This window comes from Eschrichtius robustus, chromosome 16, assembly GCF_028021215.1.
Source record: "Eschrichtius robustus isolate mEscRob2 chromosome 16, mEscRob2.pri, whole genome shotgun sequence".
In the NCBI taxonomy this organism is placed as follows: domain Eukaryota; kingdom Metazoa; phylum Chordata; class Mammalia; order Artiodactyla; family Eschrichtiidae; genus Eschrichtius; species Eschrichtius robustus.
Genome location: NC_090839.1, coordinates 35,007,136 through 35,023,993, shown reverse-complemented (window position 1 = coordinate 35,023,993; position 16,858 = coordinate 35,007,136). Strand labels below are relative to the sequence as shown.

General features: G+C 36.7%; 1 protein-coding gene across 1 annotated transcript in view; it reads left to right on the top strand.

Annotated features, from left to right (window-relative positions):
- The window catches only part of FERMT1 (FERM domain containing kindlin 1), a 54,297-nt gene that overhangs the window by 22,075 nt on the left and 15,364 nt on the right, over positions 1-16,858 (top strand). The window contains exons 7-9 of the mRNA XM_068524521.1: positions 9,851-9,958; positions 10,377-10,508; positions 12,401-12,450. Of these exons, the coding sequence (XP_068380622.1) occupies positions 9,851-9,958; positions 10,377-10,508; positions 12,401-12,450 (290 nt within the window). The remainder of the gene's footprint in view (positions 1-9,850; positions 9,959-10,376; positions 10,509-12,400; positions 12,451-16,858) is intronic.

Below are 16,858 nucleotides of genomic sequence, written 5' to 3'. Positions count from 1 at the left end.
ACGTATTTTTGAACAGATTTTCAGGATCTTTTCTTCCTACATGAATAGGATCATGTATTTGCTGTGTAGCTCACTTCTTTTTACTTCATAATATATCACGGCCATCTTTTCATGTCAGCATATGTGTCTGACTCATTTTTTTTAACCAGTACAAAATAATCAAAGGAAAGGCTATAGTTTATCAGGACCTGTGAGTTGCTTGAAATGTTTCCTCTTTCAAAAACTGTGAACATTCTTGTACAAGTGTCTTTGATGAGTGCTTTGCATTTCTTTAGAATAGTAACTGTGGACATGCTCATGAAAGGGCAAAAAAACCATTTAAATATCCCGCCAAAGTTCTTCCTACTGATCTCATATGTGTAAGTGCCCGTTTGCACCACATCCTCACCAATACCAGCCATTATCAGTACTTACAGCCTGGGTAAATCTGATAAGAAAATAGAAATTATGTCATCTTGTTTTTTGGGGGTTTTTAAAATAAATTTATTTATTTTATTTATTTATTTTTTGGTTGTGTTGGGTCTTTGTTGCTGTGCGCAGGCTTTCTCTAGTTGCGGCGAGCGGGGGCTACTCTTCATTGTGGTGTGCGGGCTTCCCATTGCAGTGGCTTCTCTTGTTGTGGAGCACGGGCTCTAGGCGCATGGGCTTCAGTAGCTGCAGCACGTAGGCTCAGTAGTTGTGGCGCACAGGCTTAGTTGCTCCATGGCACGTGGGATCTTCCCGGACCAGGGCTCGAACCTGTGTCCCCTGCATTGGCAGGCGGATTCTTAACCACTGCACCACCAAGGAAGCCCTATGTCTTCTTGTTTTAATTTGAATTCTCTGATTACTAGTGAGGTTGAGAATCTTTTCGAATGTTTATGTGGCCATTTTGGTTTCTTCTGTGAATTGCCCGTTGATATATATATTTGCCCCATCTTCTATTGAACTCTTTATATTTTTTGTATTTATTTATAGGAGCATTTTGTGTGAAATGGATATTACCTTTTTTATTGCAGATATTTTCTTTCAATCTATATCTTATAAACATATAATCTTCTTCAGGGTATTTTTCACTTAATAATGTTTAGTTATTGATTGTCAACTCAGCCTTATGCAGCATAACCTAAAGTTTTCCTGTCTTGCTTAGAAAAGGCTTCCTTGCTGAAAAATTACAAAAAGGTTTCTCTCATGTTTCCTTCTAATAGTTTTGATTGTTATCTTTATATTTTTTATAACTGCTTTTAGATATATAATTCACATAATACCATGCATTTCACATACCAACATTTCACCCATTTAATATGTACAAATCAGTGTTTTTTAGTATATTCACAGAGTTGTGCAACCAACACCACTATCTAATTTCAGAGCATTTTCATCATCCCACCAAGAAGTCCATCACCCATTAGGAGTCTCTTCCCATTTCCCTCCAACCCTCCCAATCCTAAGCAACCATCAGTCTACTTTCTGTCTCTATGGATTTGCTTATTCTGGACATTTCATGTAAATGGAGTTATACAATATACAAACTATGTGGTACTTTGTGACAGTTTCTTTCACTTAGCTTAATATTTTCAAGGTCCATTCATATTGTAGCATGTATCAGTATTTCATTTCTTTTTATTGCCAAATAATATTCCATTATATGTATATGTATTTATGCATTTGTCGGCTGATGGACATCTGGATTGTTTCTACTTTTTGGCTATTATGAAAAATACTGCTGTGAACATTCATGTACAAGTCTGGGGTGTTTTTTTTTTTTACTTTTTTAAATTATGATAAAATATAACATAACATTTGCCATTTTAACCATTTTTAGGTCTACAATTCAGTGGCATTAAGTACATTCACAGTGTTGTGCAACTATCACCACTATTTTCAGAACTATTTCATCATCCTGTACAGAAACGCTGTACCCATTAAACAAAGCTCCCCATTCTCCCCTTCCTCCAGCCCCTAGTAACCTCTATCCTACTTCCCGTCTGTATGAATTTGCCTAGTCTAGGTACTCCATATAAGTGGAATCATACAATAATTGTCCTTTTGTGTCTGTCTGATTTCACTGAGCATAATGTCCTCAAGGTTCATTTATGTTGTAGCATGTATCAGAATTCCTTTCTTTTTTTTTTTTTTTTTTACAATATTGCAGATTTAAGTGCACATAATTGAATTACTGTCCAAGCAGGTGTGAAAAATGTTTAAAATATTGTGTTTGAACACTGATTTGGTTTAAAGTATTACTGGCATCTGGGCAATAATGCATTTTACTTTATTACTTGTTTGAATGAGATAAATAATAGAATACACACAGGTATAAAGGCTCAAGATAATTACTACTTAACATTGACTTTGTTTTTTAAAAATAAACATGGCAATAAACAATACATAAGTAATTAGTCAAGCACATCAAGACTAATATTTTAGGTTATATGTAAAGAATTTACAATTAGGATAAAATCAGAAAAAAAATTACAAAAATTACATTGTAACCTCAATATCAACCACTTTCTCTTAATCAACAGATATTTCTCAAGCTCTGATACACATTAGGATATTTTTGTTTGTTTCTAACTGTTTAAATTAGCATGTGTTTCATATAGGCATTCCCAAGTGTTTGGATGTCTTTATTTTTTTTTTTTTTTCACACACACACACTGTGTTTTATTTTTACAAGAGATAAGTAGACTGACACCAAGCATTGTACATGGATGACCACAACAAAAGCAACAATGATTGCAATTAACAAACATGAAACACACTCATACTATGTCATAATATTGACATTCAGTCCAGTAATCCTCCACTGTAACAGCTCCTTTACTTTGCAGTGAAAATTGATTTGTATATTCTTTGCCTCTGAGTCCTTGTGGGATTTTTTTTTTTTAATTCAGACAGAAAGTCACAAAAATTATCCTCATCCTCATCAGTTCACTCAGTCCCATGTAATTAATTTTTTTTTTCATCTTGATCTTTTGTTAGCACTTTTATGAGTTCATCAGTTTTTCATTAGAGTTCTGAAAATGCTTATTCATTCAGTTCAGCAATACAGTCAGTTACCAGAAACCTGTACTTGTCAGAGTCTTTTCCATGAATTTCTTGAAGATGAAACCCTTTTATAGGAACATATTTGCAAAATCATCAGAGTACACCCAGAACTGTCTGTAAATGACAAAAGACTTAAAAATGACCACTGTTAAAGATTTGATGAAAGTTCATAATAATGGAGTTGACAAGAAAATTAGTTATTTCTGAGATATACATTTTAAAGTAATAACTAGGATTATTACATATAACATTATACCAGAACATATAAGATTTTTAGAAATTTCATGTAATGTCTGAAACATTTATATTAACATATTTCCATACAAATACAAATATAAGATTTTTAGAAATTTCATATAATGTCTGAAACCTTTATATTAACATATTTCCATACAAATACAAATATAAGATTTTTAGAAATTTCATGTAATGTCTGAAACATTTATATTAACATATTTCCATACAAATAACCCAATGAAAGTTTAGTATTAGTTGTTTTGTTTGTTGTTTTATACTGCAGGTTCTTATTAGGCATCAATTTTATACACATCAGTGTATACATGTCAATCCCAATCGCCCAATTCAGCACACCACCATCCCCACCCCACCGCAGTTTTCCCCCCTTGGTGTCCATATGTCCATTCTCTACATCTGTGTCTCAACTTCTGCCCTGCAAACTGGCTCATCTGTACCATTTTTCTAGGTTCCACATACATGCATTAATATACGATATTTGTTTTTCTCTTTCTGACTTACTTCACTCTGTATGACAGTCTCTAGATCCATCCACTTCTCAACAAATGACTCAATTTCTTTCCTTTTTATGGCTGAGTAATATTCCATTGTATATATGTACCACAACTTCTTTATCCATTCGTCTGTTGATGGGCATTTAGGTTGCTTCCATGACCTGGCTATTGTAAATAGTGCTGCAATGAACATTCGGGTGCATGTGTCTTTTTGAATTACGGTTTTCTCTGGGTATATGCCCAGTAGTGGGATTGCTGGGTCATATGGTAATTCTATTTTTAGTTTTTTAAGGAACCTCCATATTGTTCTCCATAGTGGCTGTATCAATTTACATTCCCACCAACAGTGCAAGAGGGTTCCCTTTTCTCCACACCCTCTCCAGCATTTGTTGTTTGTTGATTTTCTGATGATGCCCATTCTAACAGGAGTGAGGTGATACCTCATTGTAGTTTTGATTTGCATTTCTCTAATAATTAGTGATGTTGAGCATCTTTTCATGTGCTTCGTGGCCGCCTGTATGTCTTCTTTGGAGAAATGTCTATTTAGGTCTTCTGCCCATTTTTGGATTGGGGTGTTTGTTTCTTTAATATTGAGCTGAATGAGCTGTTTATATATTTTGGAGATTAATCCTTTGTCCGTTGATTCGTTTGCAAATATTTTCTCCCATTCTGAGGGTTGTCTTTTCATCTTGTTTATGGTTTCCTTTGCTGTGCAAAAGCTTTGAAGTTTCATTAGGTCCCATTTGTTTATTTTTGTTTTTATTTCCATTACTCTAGGAGGTGGATCAAAAAAGATCTTGCTGTGATTTATGTCAAGAGTGTTCTTCCTATGTTTTCCTCTAAGAGTTTTATAGTGTCCAGTCTTATATTTAGGTCTCTAATCCATTTTGAGTTTATTTTTGTGTATGGTGTTAGGGAGTATTCTAATTTCATTCTTTTACATGTAGCTATCCAGTTTTCCCAGCACCACTTATTGAAGAGACTCTCTTTTCTCCATTGTATATCTTTGCCTCCTTTGTCATAGATTAGTTGACCATAGGTGCGTGGGTTAATCTCTGGGCTTTCTATCTTGTTCCATTGATCTATGTTTCTGTTTTTGTGCCAGTACCATATTGTCTTGATTACTGGAGCTTTGTAGTAGAGTCTGAAGTCAGGGAGTCTGATTCCTCCAGCTCCATTTTTTTGCCTCAAGACTGCTTTGGCTATTCAGGGTCTTTTGTGTCTCCATACAAATTTTAAGATGATTTGTTCTAGCTCCGTAAAAAATGCCATTGGTAATTTGATAGGGATTGCATTGAATCTGTAGATTGCTTTGGGTAGTATACTCATTTTCACAATGTTGATTCTTCCAATCCAAGAACATGGTATATCTCTCCATCTGTTGGTATCATCTTTAATTTCTTTCATCAGTGTCTTATAGTTTTCTGCATACAGGTCTTTTGTCTCCCTAGGTAGGTTTATTCCTAGGTATTTTATTCTTTTTGTTGCAATGGTAAATGGGAGTGTTTCCATAATTTCTCTTTCAGATTTTTCATCATTAGTGTATAGGAATGCAAGAGATTTCTGTGCATGCATTTTGTATCCTGCAACTTTACCATATTCATTAATTAGCTCTAGCAGTTTTCTGGTGGCATTTTTACGATTCTCTATGTATAGTATCATGTCATCCGCAAACAGTGACAGTTTTACTTCTTCTTTTCCAATTTGTATTCCTTTTATTTCTTTTTCTTCTCTGATTGCCGTGGCTAGGACTTCCAGAACTATGTTGAATAATAGTGGTGAGACTGGACATCCTTGTCTCGTTCCTGATCTTAGAGGAAATGCTTTCAGTTTTTCACCATTGAGAATGATGTTTGCTGTGGGTTTGTCATATATGGCCTTTATTATGTTGAGGTAGGTTCCCTCTATGCCCACTTTCTGGAGAGTTTTTATCAGAAATGGGTGTTGAATTTTGTCAAAAGCTTTTTCTGCATCTATTGAGATGATCATATGGTTCTTATTCTTCAGTTTGTTGATATGGTGTATCACATTGATTGATTTGCGTATATTGAAGAATCCTTGCATCCCTGGGATAAATCCCACTTGATCGTGGTGTATGATCCTTTTAATGTGTTGTTGGATTCTGTTTGCTTGTATTTTGTTGAGGATTTTTGCATCTATATTCATCAGTGATATTGGTCTGTAATTTTCTTTTTTTGTAGTGTCTTTGTCTGGTTTTGGTATCAGGGTGATGGTGGCCTCATAGAATGAGTTTGGGAGTGTTCCTTCCTCTGCAATTTTTTGGAAGAGTTTGAGAAGGATAGGTGTTAGCTATTCTCTAAATGTTTGATAGAATTCACCTGTGAAGCCATCTGGTCCTGGACTTTTGTTTGTTGGAAGATTTTTAATCACAGTTTCACTTTCATTACTTGTGATTGGTCTGTTCATATTTTCTGTTTCTTCCTGGTTCAGTCTTGGAAGGTTATACCTTTCTAAGAATTTGTCCATTTCTTCCAGGTTGTCCATTTTATTGGCATAAAGTTGCTTGTAGTAGTCTCTTAGGATGCTTTGTATTTCTGCAGTGTCTGTTGTAACTTCTCCTTTTTCATTTCTGATTTTATTGATTTGAGTCCTCTCCCTCTTTTTCTTGATGAGTCTGGCTAATGGCTTATCAATTTTGTTTATCTTCTCAAAGAACCAACTTTTAGTTTTATTGATCTTTGCTATTGTTTTCTTTGTTTCTATTTCATTTATTTCTGCTCTGATCTTTATGATTTCTTTCCTTCTGCTAACTTTGGGTTTTGTTTGTTCTTCTTTCTCTAGTTTCTTTAGGTGTAAGGTTAGATTGTCTATTTGAGATTTTTCTTGTTTCTTTAGGTAGGCTTGTATAGCTATAAACTTCCCTCTTAGAACTGCTTTCGCTGCATCCCATAGGTTTTGGGTCGTCGTGTTTTCATTGTCATTTGTCTCTAGGTATTTTTTTATTTCCTCTTTGATTTCTTCAGTGATCTCTTGGTTATTTAGTAACGTATTGTTAAGCCTTCATGTGTTTGTCTTTTTTACGTTTTTTTCCCTGTAATTCATTTCTAATCTCATAGCGTTGTGGTCAGAAAAGATGCTTCATATGATTTCAATTTTCTTAAATTTACTGAGGCTTGATTTTGTGACCCAAGATGTGATCTATCCTGGAGAATGTTCCGTGCGCACTTGAGAAGAAAGTGTAATCTGCTGTTTTTGGATGGAATGTCCTATATATATCAATTAAATCTATCTGGTCTGTTGTGTCATTTAAAGCTTCTGTTTCCTTATTTATTTTCATTTTGGATGATCTGTCCATTGGTGTAAGTGAGGTGTTAAAGTCCCCCACTATGACTGTGTTACTGTCGATTTCCTCTTTTATAGCTGTTAGCAGTTGCCTTATGTATTGAGGTGCTCCTATGTTGGGTGCATATATATTTATAATTGTTATATCTTCTTCTTGGATTGATCCCTGGATCATTATGTAGTGTCCTTCCTTGTCTCTTGTAACATTCTTTATTTTAAAGTCTATTTTATCTGATATGAGTATAGCTACTCCAGCTTTCTTCTGATTTCCATTTGCATGGAATATCTTTTTCCATCCCCTCACTTTCAGTCTGTATGTGTCCCTAGGTCTAAAGTGGGTCTCTTGTAGACAGCATATATATGGGTCTTGTTTTTGTATCCATTCAGCCAGTCTATGTCTTTTGGTTCGGGCATTTAATCCATTCACGTTTAAGGTAATTATCGATATGTATGTTCCTATGACCATTTTCTTAATTGTTTTGGGTTTGTTTTTGTAGGTCCTTTTCTTCTCTTGTGTTTCCCACTTAGAGAAGTTCCTTTAGCATTTGTTGTAGAGCTGGTTCAGTGGTGCTGAATTCTCTTAGCTTTTGCTTGTCTGTAAAGCTTTTGATTTCTCCATCAAATCTAAATGAGATCCTTGCCGGGTAGAGTAATCTTGGTTGTAGGTTCTTCCCTTTCATCACTTTAAGTATATCATGCCACTCCCTTCTGGCTTGCAGAGTTTCTGCTGAGAAATCAGCTGTTAACATTATGGGAGTTCCCTTGTATGTTATTTGTCGTTTTTCCCTTGCTGCTTTCAATAATTTTTCTTTGTCTTTAATTTTTGCCACTTTGATTACTATGTGTCTCGGCGTGTTTCTCCTTGGGTTTATCCTGTACGGGACTCTCTGCGCTTCCTGGACTTGGGTGGCTATTTCCTTTCCCATGTTAGGGAAGTTTTCGACTATAATCTCTTCAAATATTTTCTCTGGTCCTTTCTCTCTCTCTTCACTTTCTGGGACCCCTATAATGCGAATGTTGTTGCGTTTAATGTTGTCCCAGAGGTCTCTTAAGCTGTCTTCATTTCTTTTCATTCTTTTTTCTTTAGTCTGTTCCGCAGCCGTGAATTCCACCATTCTGTCTTCCAGGTCACTTATCCGTTCTTCTGCCTCAGTTATTCTGCTATTGATTCCTTCTAGTGTAGTTTTCATTTCAGTTATTGTATTGGTCATCTCTGTTCGTTTGTTCTTTAATTCTTCTAGGTCTTTGTTAATCATTTCTTGCATCTTCTCAATCTTTGCCTCCATTCTTATTCCGAGGTCCTGGATCATCTCACTATCATTATTCTGAATTCTTTTTCTGGAAGGTTGCCTATCTCCACTTCATTTAGTTGTTTTTCTGGGGTTTTTTCTTGTTCCTTCATCTGGTACATAGCCCTCTGCCTTTTCATCTTGTCTATCTTTCTGTAACTGTGGTTTTTGGTCCACAGGCTGCAGGATTGTAGTATTTCTTGCTTCTGCTGACTGCCCTCTGGTGGTTGAGGCTATCTAAGAGGCTTGATGGGAGGCTCTGGTGGTGGGTAGAGCTGACTGTTCTCCTTTCCTTTTTAAGGCTGAATAATACTCCATTGTATTCCATTGTATGTATTGGATATATATTACATTTTGTTTATTCAATCATCTATTGATATATATTTTGGTTGTTTCTAGCTTTTGGCAATTGTGAATAATGCTACTATGAACATTGGTGTAATAGTATTTGTTTGAATCCCGGTTTTCAATTTTTTTCAGTATATACTTATGAGTGGAATTGCTGGATAATATTCTATGTTCAACTTTTTCAGGAACTGCCAAACTGTTTCCCATGGAGGCTACACCATTTTACATTCCCACCAACAATGCACAGGGGTTCCAATTTGCCCACATTCTCACCAATATTTGTCATTATCTGTCCTTTAGATTAGATTCATCCTAGTGGATGTGAAGTGGTATCTCATTGTGGTTTTGCATGTTTAGATTCTTTAATCTATCTGTAATTTATGTGTTTTGGATGTGTAAAATTGTTTTGTGATTTTCGATTTTTGTTCTCCAAGTTGCTTGGCATTTTTAACACTGTTACAGTGCTGAATTCTTTCTTCCCCTGCTGATAAAATGCCATTTTATTTTATATTAAATTATATACATACATAGGTCTGTTGCTAGATATTGCTTTATTGAAATTTTGTGCATTGCTATACCAATACCACACTATTTTAGTTGCTGCCACTTTATTATATATTTTAAATTCTGGGAGGACAAGTGTCTCCCCAGCATTGTTCTTTTTCAAAATGTTCTTGGAGATATTTGAACATTGTCTCTTCCAGCCCAACTTGATCAGCTTGCATGAAGTTCCACTAAAAACCCCTGTCAGATTCTGATTAGATTTACAGAGTCTACAGATCAGCCTGGGGCCCCTTCTCCTTATACTACTTATCACATAAACCATTTCACTACCTGTGTTTCCCAACAATAGAAGTGTGATAAGAAAGGGAAAATACTGGAATCTAAGATGGGTCAGTTTGGCCCCTTGAAAAAGCTCTGGAAAATATTTTGAGAAAGAAAGTTCTTAATTCAGAAGTAAAATGAGCTGGGGCAGTGGAAAGATAGAGGGATTTCTTTCAGTTACCTGAACTAAAGTTTATTGCATCTGATTAACAAGGATTGGCCTCAGTTATTCTAGATCTTTTGTATTGTGGAATGTAAATATGCCCCCTCATACATACACACACATATATCTATTTCTTTCTCTAGTACGATGCTGTCCGAATAAACCAGCTCTATGAACAAGCCAGGTGGGCCATTCTCTTAGAAGAAATTGACTGCACAGAGGAAGAAATGTTGATCTTTGCAGCACTACAGGTATGGGAACCTTGGTACCTTTCTCTGAAAGGAGACAAAGCAAATTTGTTCTCCTTAAAGTTTCATTTTCTTCATACTGATTTTTTTTCTTTGAAAAAGAGCTGAAAATAAGGGTAGTAAATTTAAATTTAAAATATTCCTCATAACCCATCCACATGCACGTCTTATAAGGCATCAGTCTTGCCATCCTCATCTCTTCTGCACTACAAGTTCAACCAGTGATGGAAAAGAACTGAGTTGGAACATGACTAACCATAAATCGCAGAATAATTTAAATTGTATTTCATTTTCCCTACATAGCTTGGAGATCTCCTTCCAGGAGATGTTCAGTATTACAGGGGAATTGTCTTCAAAGAAGAAATGACCGATGGATTCCCTTGTGTTTATAACATTCCTAAAACTTCTGTTTTTGTTGTAGTATCACATTAGCAAACTGTCATTGTCTACTGAAATACAGGATTTTACAAATGAGTCTGAGGTCGACGAAGTAGAAGCAGCACTTTCTAATTTGGAAGTGACCCTGGAAGGTGGAAAAGCAGACAACACTTTGGTATGAATTTTTCTGATAACTCGGAATTGTGGCTTTGCTCTGACTGATTGACAAATATAGATGAGTTTTTTTTATTATTGTAAATAAGGGAATATTTTGTCTGATTTTGAAAAAGGAAAATACTCTCTTCATCTGACAAACTTAAACCTAGCAAGAACTGACTAGCTTTTCTCAGGTCGCTCTGTAAGAGACAGTAAGGTATTTTCATCACTCTCGATGACAATTCTTTCGTATTGTATTTCTTCTTAAAGATAAGCTAGCTTGTATGAGGGAAAGACTGCTGAGGGCTCCATTTCACTAGTGTGGAACATGAATTGACTCTTTAACTTAAGTCTAGAAGAATGAGGTAGCTGTGAAAGTAGAGAAACCATATGATTTGTTGACTTAGTCATACATTTCAACTGGGCAAGGTTGGACATCGTAAAAAATTCCTGAACCTTTTGACTTTAGTAAATAAAGAAAAACTCTCCAGTAAAACATAAAGAAATAACACTGTTTTATCATCTTTATTGCTCCTTATCCAAGAAATGTGGCTGAATGTCAGCTTTATAATTGCAGTGCCCCTCCTTGTTTGATTCATTCGTTGGGAGCCACCCTTTTGTTTAACTTCCTCAGTCATTAGTTTAATCACATTGAATCAGAGAGGTAGAATCATTGTAATTGGCTATAAATAGTAATAGATAAAAATGAGTCATTATATAGTTTTGTATTTAATGTGAGTTCTATTATGGTTAAATTCCTTAAAATAGGAAATTGGTATCATGCCAAAGCAAATACTTCATACAAACTGAATTCCCAGATTCTGTAGAGATTCAGGCCCTGAATCACATTTATCAGAGACATGGGCCCCATGAAATTGGACTTCTCTTTTGTCTACATCCTCCACTAAATCCTTACAATGGAAAAGTCATCCTTCTTAGAATAAATTAAAAATTCCCTTCTCACCTCACTCAGTATTTTTATTTGATGCCAAACAGTAGTCTTTTCAGTTTGAAAACAGGCACCAACCTACACCGCAGAATGAACTTTGAACGAGATTCCTTCTGAGAGTTTAATCAGTGAACTAGATATAGCTAGACTTATCCACTCTGATGTAAACATTGTAAAATATTTTGTTTATACATAAAAGCAGTAGTTTTTTTAATACATTTATTTATTTTATTTATTTATTTTTGGCTGCGTTGGGTCTTCGTTGCTGCGCGCGGGCTTTCTCTAGTTGCAGCTAGCAGGGGCTACTCTTCATCGCAGTATGCAGGCTTCTCATTGCGGTGTCTTCTCTTGTTGAGTAGCACGGGATCTAGGCACGTGGGCTTCAGTAGTTGTGGCACATGGGCTCAGTAGTTGTGGTGCACGGGCTTAGTTGCTCTGCGGCATGTGGGATCTTCCCGGACCAGAGCTCAAACCCGTGTCCCCCGCATTGGCAGGCGGATTCTTAACCACTGCACCACCAGGGAAGCCCCAAGTTAGTAGTTTCTAACTCAAATTTTTAACTTGAATGATAGTGTGTGGTAGTTTTTTAAATCTTTTTTCATTTGTGTAATATATGACACAGAGAAGTAAAAAATACAAAAACGTACAGCTTAACAAATTATTATAAATTTATCACCCGAGTCACCACCCAAATCAAGAACTAGAACTTTACCAGTCACCCCAGAAGCCCCACATGTGCCCGATCCCAGTCCTAACCCTCCCCCACCTCACCCCCAGGGTAACAACTGGAAATGTAGCTGGTGTGACTGAGGAACTGAGTTTTTCAATTTATTTAATTTTCATTAATTCTAATGTAAATAGCTACACATGGCAGGTGGCTACAGTGTGGGACAGTGCAGGTACAGAGTATCAGCACCACCTGTCTAATTACTGCTTGTCAAATGTCATCTGCTTTTCCTTAGGAGGACATTACTGATATCCCTAAACTTGCAGATAATCTCAGATTATTTAGGTAAGTCACCCTTGAAGAGGAAAGAAGTTACGCAAAATCTTTCAGGTAAAGAGTCTAGGAGTTTAAATTGAACATCCATTAGGCAGGTTCATGGTTCAAAGGTAAGAGCATGAGCTTTGGCATCAGGCAATGGATGGAGTCCTAGCTCCACTATGCACACCAGCTGGGTGACCTCGAGCATTGTCCTTATGTCCCTGAGCCTCAGTTTCCTGATCTATAAAGTGGGGATATACCTCCCCTTAGGCTTGTTGGGAGAATTAAATTAAATGATGCATATGAAGCATTGAGCATGGTGCCTGGCTCATTAAATGATGGTGTAAACACGGCTGGTGTCAGTGATACTGAACACATATGCCAGACTGGAATTCCTTCTATGGTCCACCTGCTCAGGACTCTCACACCATTTGAAAGCTCTTTCATGGTTTAAACATTAGTTGTCTCTAGAACTTTGATCCTGGGCTTATAAAGAGTAGTCACCTTAGTTTATCTACCTTCGCCTGTTAAAGTATTTCTGATAAACTCCCCAGTCACCTCCGGTCAATCTGAAACTGTTAAAAAGGCAGAGAAGTTTTTTACCTTCTTCATGGAAAGAAAGGGCTGCCACATTTGTGATGGTGCCAAGGTGGGTTAGGATGAAAGGAGTAGGGTCCCTTTGAAGTTCTATCAGTTACTTTATGGTTTGTTGACTTTTCTTAACAAGCTGACACTTCACTGAGTCAGTTGGCTTGAAAAGAAACACAAGTCGCTTTTTTTAACATATGATGCAAAGAAAGACTTGGAAAGAATGAATAATGAATCAGCTATAAATGAGAAACAAGCATCGGAAGGTAACAATATTTGTCACTGGGTTTCTACAAGGTTTTTTTTTTTTTTTTAGTGTGATTTTAGCAGATGGTTCCAAACAATAGGGTCATTCATTTAACTTCTGTGGCATAAATAGTTGCAACCACGCATATTGTTATAGTCAGAGCTACAGAAAAAAAATAATAATTTGAATCCACAAATATATCTTAATAAATTATTAATAATTGTTCTTAAAAGAAATTCAGTTGCCGTATTCTCTATATAGAGCAAATTGAGCTCTTCACAAACCAAATGATGACAATATTCTTCCTATAGATGTTTTTGATGAAGGAAACGATATCCTGAAATTAAGCCCTGCATCCGTATCACTTTAGGGTGATTATTATGCTAAAACTCATGAAGTTGTCCTCATATTTCACCAGGGGACACACTTTATCTACCAAAGGTTTCAAGGCATTGAATGTAATATATAATATGGTTTCTGGAAGAAAAAAATAAAGGAGGAAGGGAGGGGGATGAAACAGAAAAGGAGAAGGGAAGGGAGGAAAGATGTTGGAGAGTGGAGCTCTGCTGCTAATGGGTGTGTGACCCTTATAGACCCTTCATTTCTCTGGGCCTCCTTTCCTCAGCAGGAGAAGAGCATTGAACTAACCCTTTGATTTTTAATTTTTTTTTTTCTTTGACAGTGAAGCTCTTTTTTTCCCCCTAAACCACATCTATTGAACCACTATATAAATAGTGGACTTCACTTCCTAGCAACATGGCCTGTGATCTGATGCAAATCTCAGTCTCACTATAAATTCATTTGAACATTGGGTAAGATAAAAAGAATTGTCACTACAAAGTTGATCTTGAAGTGAGACTGGGAAATCTCAGCTTGTAGGAAACGAAGAGGGAACTAGTTCTACAAATGAAGCTTCAGCTGCACAGGGGGATTTGGCCATGAACATTGATTCTTATGGCTCAGGGCTGGGATTTTAATCCCCACACAGGATTCGAGGTGGGGTTGCCTCCTGTAAGGCTGTGAGCCAGGACTGAAGCTGCTGCCTAAAGGCAGAAACTTGCAAGAGCTGCCTTCTCTGCTTAACAGGGAGTAGAAAAACTGCCCATCAGTCGAAGGAAGAGTAAGTTCATCCTTGCATAGAGTGCTGTGTGGGGAGATGAAATGTCTCTTGAAAAATCAGAGCCAAGGTCTGTGCCACACACAGATGTAGATCTAAATTTAAATGTCTTATATGATAAGAGAATTCTGAAAAATAAAACACAAACTGGTCCAGAACCACAAAAGCTATGAAACCCTAGCAAATGTAATTGCAAAAATACTTGGAGGGAAATATTCACAATCTAGCATGCGTGGGCCTTCTACAGAAAACAGCAACACCCCCAAAACAAACAAACAAACAACCTCCCAATAAAAATTACTAACCATGTGAGTTCATGAACCACCATAAAGAAAAGTCAGTAGGCCCAATAAATAAGAGGATTAGCCATTTTAATAATTTTAGGTAATAGAACAATCTGAAGAAACCATAAAATGAGTATGTTTAGAATCATTAAGTACATTGAAAGGTAAAAATTGTATTGAAAGGCAATATTAGAAACTCTAAAAAAGAAAAATATAGTCATAGAAATTTAAAATTGAATACATGTATTAAACATCAAGTTCAAAACACAAAGAGAGGACTTAGAAAGGTAGAGGTGGAAGATATGGTATAGATAGAATGAGAAGGTTCAGTTAGGAGTTTCAGAAGGAAAAAAGGGGAAGAAGCAAACATTCCAAAGAGAATGCTTATTTTCCATAATTGTCGAAGACAAACTCCTTAAATTCAGGAATCACAAATCCCAACAAAATAAATCAGTATAAACGTACATCTTGGTATGGCCAACCATTGGTAAGAGAAAGTCTTTAAAGTCAAAGAGAAAAGATAGATTTCCTATAAAGGAAAAACAGTTCTTGTTGGCTGGAAGATATCTTGAAAGGGCTAAGAGAAGATAACAATCAATCTAGAACTTTATGCCCAATCTCTCAAGATTTTACTTGCTACAAACCCCTAAATATAAATCAGGCAAGATACAATCCTAATAGTAAATTACATATTTAGTAAAAACAATGATTTATCCCCAAACTGTAAGGTGTAACCACTGTTGGAGAGACTACCTTGGAATAAATGGCTCCACAGCAGGGTTATAGGGAGAGGTTACAAATAAAACTCATTCACGGGGTCATTCATAATCAAGTTACTGTAGCAAAGAAGTTCCAGTCAGACGTACCCAATGTGCTATAGAAGACTGTCAGTGTGATTTAGTTCATAAATATGAGACTCAAATTTGGTAGAATCTTTACAGTATTTTTAAAGAGATGGAGGGTGACCACGAAAATCTTTGGTCCTACTCTAAGGCTCACTGGTTATCACATGCAAAATTACCTGTAAGAGTTATACTTTAAAAAAAAAAAAGAGTTAGGGACTTCCCTGGTGGCTCAGTGGTTAAGAACCCACCTGTCAGGCTTCCCTGGTGGCGCAGTGGTTGAGAATCTGCCTGCCAATGCAGGGGACACGGGTTCGAGCCCTGGTCTGGGAGGATCCCACATGCCACGGAGCAACTCGGCCCGTAAGCCACAATTACTGAGCCTGCGCGTCTGGAGCCTGTGCTCCACAACAAGAGAGGCTGCAATAGTGAGAGGCCCGCGCACCGCGATGAAGAGTGGTCCCCACTTGCCGCAACTAGAGAAAACCCTCACACAGAAATGAAGACCCAGCACAGCCATAAATAAATAAATTAAATTAAATTAAAAAAAAAAAAAAAAAGAACCCACCTGCCAATGCAGGGGACACGGGTTCGATCCCTGGTCCGGGAAGATCCCACATACCACGGAGCAACTAAGCCCAAGAGCCACAACTACTGGGCCCACGTGCTGCAACTACTGAAGCCCATGCGCCTAGAGCCCCTGTTCTGCAATGAGAAGCCCGCTACCGCAACGAAGAGTAGCCCCTGCTCACCGCAACTAGAGAAAGCCCATGCACAGCAACGAAGACCCAATGCAGCCAAAAAAAAAAAAAAAACGAAGTTCCAAATCTGTGACCTTTCTGTAATGATAAGTGGCCATCAGTAGTGAGCCTCCAGATACTTTCAAAATAATAAATGCACTTAATCTGTCATTTAGGAAAAGGTGATTGTAAAATGAGTGAGAAAATAACCAGTTTTTGAAAGATATTAATGCTGTGAAGAGAACATTTTGAAACAATTATTTGGAAATGTTTCCATTGCCACAGTGTTGACAATAATGATACTGCCTATTAAAACAATATTATCTGCTCACCTTTAAAACCTGGAAACAATTTTTCTGTGTTAAAGCATCCAAATTAAGAGTGATAGTGTATTTTAAACCCACTTATTAAAAATATTAAAGTGCAACATATCCTGATCAATTTGCATAAGTGAGTGATTGACATCAGGGAAGATGGAAATTAACAGCCTTGTTTCAACAAAAACCTTCACAAACAGGTAGACGGCATTAAAATATGAATAGTGTGATTTAGTAAACACGGCCAACAGTGTGCTTCCTCCACTGGGGTTTGTATAACTGAGCAATAACCTCCCTTCT